Source organism: Myotis davidii, unplaced genomic scaffold (genome assembly GCF_000327345.1).
Source record: "Myotis davidii unplaced genomic scaffold, ASM32734v1 scaffold341, whole genome shotgun sequence".
Classification (NCBI taxonomy): Eukaryota; Metazoa; Chordata; class Mammalia; order Chiroptera; family Vespertilionidae; genus Myotis; species Myotis davidii.
Genome location: NW_006291021.1, coordinates 792,647 through 797,062, shown reverse-complemented (window position 1 = coordinate 797,062; position 4,416 = coordinate 792,647). Strand labels below are relative to the sequence as shown.

Sequence of the window (4,416 nt, the reverse complement as noted above, 5' to 3'; positions counted from 1 at the left end):
CTGCCCCTGCTGAGGCCTGAGCTCCTCCATCTTCTCAGAGAGGACCCTTCCCCCAGCCGCTTGAAGGTGGGACACAAACAGGCGCCTTCGAGGGGGCATCATCAATACAGGAAGGGAAACCAGAAAAACCATTAGCACCCGGAAGCAATGAAATCTCTGGGTGTGAGAGCAGCGTCTGTGAGCCAGTACCTTGTCAGGGGCCTGGAAGGCATTAGCTCAGTCTTCTCCGTAGTCATTGTTGATGTGATTGCTGCTTCCACTGCGCTGATGGGGAAACTAAGGCTAGAGAGGTGATGTGGAGAGCCGGCCCTTGGGGCTCCCTGGGAACCACCTGATTTGTTCTTTCCACTCCATGCCCTGAGCAAAGGAGAGCCACAAAACCATCTACCCAATGGTAGGGTCCAAAGAGGGGGAGAAGGGAAGGAATGTGTTTTGCTCTGTACCTGCTTCCCTTTTCATAATAAAAATCGTTTTCCCCTTGCACATCTGTTGTTCAAATGTCTTGGTCCTTCCAGCAGGCAGGGAGGAGTGTGTGCACTAGAGCTCCCAACCCCATCTCACAGGTGGAGAAACGGGCTGGGAGAGGGGTGGGGCTCACCCAGCAAGTCCGGGCAGTGGGAAGGGTACTGATGGTGGACCAGAGGTATTATTTGCCACACAAAATACATGGTTTGTGCATGGATAATACTCACGTGCATCAAGTACTACACACTTGACATTAGGATTGAAAGAAAAAAAACAGAAAAAAATTTTTTTGTTCTTATGCCTCTCATCTCTGCATCACCTAAAATAAAATCAATTCACATCAAATGCCACCAACGGGCACATCGCCTTCCTTAGCCCTAACTCAAAGGTTGGCCTCATATAAAATTCCTTCGTTTATGGAAGTTTTATTTTGTGTCAAGTACCATTACATCTTGTTCAAACAGTTTGGAATATGCCCTATTATTGCCCTTATTTTATAAATGGAGAAATTCAGGTATTGGGAGGTTGAAGTCCCTGGCACCAGCTAGCGGATGAGATGGGATTTCACCCAGCAGAGGTGAAATTCGAACTTTCCACCCCCCGGAATAGGGAGGCACCATTGCCATAGGCATGCCCACCAACTTCGACCCCTCGCTGGGGCCGCCGGCTGGGGTAATGCGCATGCTCACGAGACCGCAGGAACTCCTCCAGCCGCCAGGGGGAGCTCGCAGCATCCCTGCCTCTCTGGCCCGCGCAACCCGTGAGGAATAGATATCCCAGAGTTCCGCGCTCCGCCAGCCCTTCCGCCGCGGCAGCCATTGATGAGCAGCAGGTTAGTTGATCTCGGTGCTGGGGGGATCCGCCGCCATCCGTACCCCAGGGCCTCCGGTGCGGCTTGGGGGAATGGCTGGGTGTAGCGAGCGACTGCGGGGGGGCCGGGACGCTGCGCTCTGGGCAGCAGTGGCCGAGCCGGGACTTACCTCTCCTCCCCACCCTTGTCCGCAGCCATGGCTTTGCACTACCCCATGGCCGTGGGCTTCAACAAGGGCCACAAGGTGACCAAGAACGTGAGCAAGCCGAGGCACAGCCGCCGCCGCGGGGTGAGTTCGGAGGCGCGCGCTCGGGTTGCTGCTGGTCGGGAGGTGGGAATGGCTTCCCGGGCGGAGGGCGCGGCCAGAGCACAGGCTCCAGACTGCCGAGAGGAGCGGGGAGCCCGCGGTGGCTGAGCGGCAGAAAGTGGGTGCCGGGCCGGCCAGAGCAGTGAGTGAAGTCCCTAATATGTCTGCGGGAGCAGGTGGGGCGGCTTTGACAGAAGCGGTTTGCCCGCTAGAGTGGGCGACGCGTGGGGCCGGCCAGCTGATGCTTTTCAGTGTCGGGTGGGGGCGTTTCGGGCAGGTCAGGGCTAATGGGCCTCCGACCACCTAAGAAACGTCCACACCTGTAGGGAATTTTCATGAGTTTATGAACCAAACTGACCATTGCCTGGAAGCAAGATCTAAAATTTCCCCAGAGGTTAACAGTCTGCCACTTTAATGCATTTGAAGTTGAGGGAATTTAAGGAAGAAAGCAGGATAGTTAAGACTGTGCTCTTGAGGGCGGTCACACCCTCGAGGGGTATGGATTACTCTGGCATTGTCATCAGAGGTGTTCACCTAGATGCCCAAGAACAGTGGGCAGGGTTTGCTTGAACACCTTTCACCACAGCAGTTAACAGACTACCCACAAAGACTTGCTCATAACTAAAGACTTTGCTGAGCAAAACTTGTGTTGGTTACAGGGCCCCTTTTTTATCCACACTTTATTGAGTGGCCCCAACTCTGCACGGCAGCCTGTGGGAAGGACCAGGCATGACTTGCTGTGCTGGTGACATTGGGGGGGATGGGGAGGATTCCTGCTTCCGTTGCACCAGACAGAATGCTCCCACTGGAGGCCCAGACATGACCCTAAGGGTCTGGGTCTGGAGCACCTCGTCCTGATGGCCTTCCCTCACCCCCAGCGCCTCACCAAGCACACCAAGTTCGTTCGGGACATGATCCGAGAGGTGTGTGGCTTTGCCCCCTATGAGCGGCGCGCCATGGAGCTGCTCAAGGTCTCTAAGGACAAGAGGGCCCTGAAATTCATCAAGAAAAGGGTAGGTGGGCAGCTGGTGGGGGTGGGATTGGGTGGAAGCATTTGGCCTCTTGCCAGGCAGGTGGAAACACATCTGTGCCCAGAGGGACAGAGGGTGGGATTGGGCCCCAGGCTGATGGCCCACCTTGCTTGCAGGTGGGGACACACATTCGCGCCAAGAGGAAGAGAGAGGAGCTGAGCAATGTCCTTGCAGCCATGAGGAAGGCAGCAGCCAAGAAGGACTGAGCCCCAGCCCCTCCCTGTCTGTAATAAAACTTGTTCAGAAACCTGGGGCTCCTGTGCTGACATTGCAGCTGGTCCATATGGTAGGCACGGAAGACACAGGTAGTACTAGAAATGGTCTTTAATCATAATTAAATAGTTCATATATGTCAGATTCCATGATTAAGTTGTAATTGAGGGCCTTGGGTTCCGGGCCACTTGCTGAGTCCTGGCTCAACTTCCCAGAGCCCCTTCCCCCCAGTGCAGTTTCAGCTCAGAATGGGCCTATCAGCACCTGCAGTGCCTAGGCCACCATCACCGCTCCACAGCCAGGGCCTCCGCCTGCTCCTTGGGGAAGGCGATGTCAAAGATCTCACAATAGTGCTCCACAAAATGGACCTCCAGGCCTTCAGTGATGAAATCAGCTAGATCGCAGAAGTCCTTCTTGTTTTCTGCTGGCAGGATGATGCATGTCACTCCAGCACGCTTGGCCTAGGATGCAGGGGACACTGGGTTAGTCCAGGAGGGGGAGGACTTGGTGGGGCTCCAGTTCATGGTGGCCCAGAGCCAGTGCTCAGATAAGGGCACTGGTTTCTGAAGAAGCCTAGGGCTGGTCTTGGAGTGTGGCTCCCTCAGAGTCCACCACAAATGACTGCCCAGCCCTGTGTGTGAATCAGCATCCATTGCTTTACCTTTAGAATGAACGGGTGGGGAATGTCAGGCTAAGGCCCAAGAGATCTGGTCTGGCCCTGCCAAGGCATTAGGGTTGAGTCTGACCAAGTGTAACAGGTTAATTTTTTTTTAAATATATTTTACTGATTTTTTACAGAGAGGATGGGAGAGGGATAGAGAGTTAGAAACATCGATCAGCTGCCTCCTGCACACTCCCCACTGGGGATGTGCCCGCAACCAAGGTACATGCCCTTGACCGGAATCGAACCTGGGACCCTTGAGTCTGCAGGCCGAGGCTCTATCCACTGAGCCAAACTGGTTAGGGCACAGGTTAATTTTTAAGTGAATAATTTGTTATGGCCTGCAAAGGATGCTATAGATATCCAAATGACCCTTGCTGGAAAAAAGGTTCCTAAAAATGCAATGACAGCTGGAGAAAAACGTTATTTTGAAAATGTAGCCAAAACTGTTATGGTCCTGGCCCAATCTATATTAGTCAGGGCAGTGGGGCTCTGCCAGGAGTTGGACATGTAGGGGGAGGGGGGGGATGAGGGGCTGCCCCATTCCTCGAGGAGCCCACAAAGCCCCTGAGGAGTTAGAACATTTCAAGATGGGCGCTAGGTCCAAATCCCATGCCCACTGTAAAATGGGCCATTGGATGGTCTGCTGTGCCTTACCTGTCCAAGGACTATATGGCAGTGGAGGGCAGGGAGGGGAAAAGCACTCACCGCAATGGTTTTCTCTTTGATGCCGCCCACTGGCAGGATCTTGCCTGTGAGGGAGACCTCGCCCGTCATGGCCAGGTTCTGCCGCACCGGCCTGTCCATGGCCAGTGACAGCAGTGCTGTGACGATGGTGCAGCCAGCACTCGGCCCATCCTTGGGAGTGGCGCCCTGGTGGGGAGAGGCAGCTGGATGGTAGGCCCAATGCAAGGCTGCGGTGGGTGGG

General features: G+C 54.7%; 3 protein-coding genes and 1 long non-coding RNA gene across 4 annotated transcripts in view; 3 read left to right on the top strand and 1 right to left on the bottom strand.

Moving 5' to 3' along the window:
- The window catches only part of HSD11B1L (hydroxysteroid (11-beta) dehydrogenase 1-like), a 4,151-nt gene extending 2,915 nt beyond the window's left edge, over positions 1-1,236 (top strand). Inside the window, exons 6-7 of the mRNA XM_015564302.1 lie at positions 39-66; positions 1,075-1,236. Of these exons, the coding sequence (XP_015419788.1) occupies positions 39-66; positions 1,075-1,236 (190 nt within the window). The remainder of the gene's footprint in view (positions 1-38; positions 67-1,074) is intronic.
- A 35-nt stretch (positions 1,237-1,271) lies between these two features.
- On the top strand, positions 1,272-2,867 carry RPL36 (ribosomal protein L36). The gene is made up of 4 exons (XM_006764247.2): positions 1,272-1,353; positions 1,471-1,565; positions 2,462-2,596; positions 2,731-2,867. Exons 1-4 carry the CDS (start codon positions 1,287-1,289, stop codon positions 2,818-2,820), a joined length of 387 nt encoding a protein of 128 aa, XP_006764310.1. The 5' UTR covers positions 1,272-1,286; the 3' UTR covers positions 2,821-2,867.
- Positions 2,868-2,923: 56 nt separating this feature from the next.
- LONP1 (lon peptidase 1, mitochondrial) overlaps positions 2,924-4,416 on the bottom strand; it is a 21,342-nt gene continuing 19,849 nt past the window's right edge. The window contains exons 17-18 of the mRNA XM_006764248.1: positions 4,197-4,361; positions 2,924-3,288 (exon numbers count right to left, since the gene is read on the bottom strand). Coding sequence (XP_006764311.1) covers positions 3,112-3,288; positions 4,197-4,361 — 342 coding nt within the window. The 3' untranslated portion in view covers positions 2,924-3,111. The remainder of the gene's footprint in view (positions 3,289-4,196; positions 4,362-4,416) is intronic.
- Positions 3,283-4,416, top strand: part of LOC107183161 — a 10,590-nt gene continuing 9,456 nt past the window's right edge. Inside the window, exons 1-2 of the long non-coding RNA XR_001513932.1 lie at positions 3,283-3,585; positions 3,799-3,936. This is a non-coding gene — a long non-coding RNA (uncharacterized LOC107183161). The remainder of the gene's footprint in view (positions 3,586-3,798; positions 3,937-4,416) is intronic.

Bases quoted from the DNA above. Each gene is read 5' to 3' on its own strand.
- RPL36 (XM_006764247.2), top strand. From the start codon at position 1,287: ATGAGCAGCAGGTTAGTTGATCTCGGTGCTGGGGGGATCCGCCGCCAT. The intron at 1,566-2,461 runs GTGAGTTCGGAG...CCTCACCCCCAG, and splicing joins GGCACAGCCGCCGCCGCGGG to CGCCTCACCAAGCACACCAA. The intron at 2,597-2,730 runs GTAGGTGGGCAG...CCTTGCTTGCAG, and splicing joins TGAAATTCATCAAGAAAAGG to GTGGGGACACACATTCGCGC.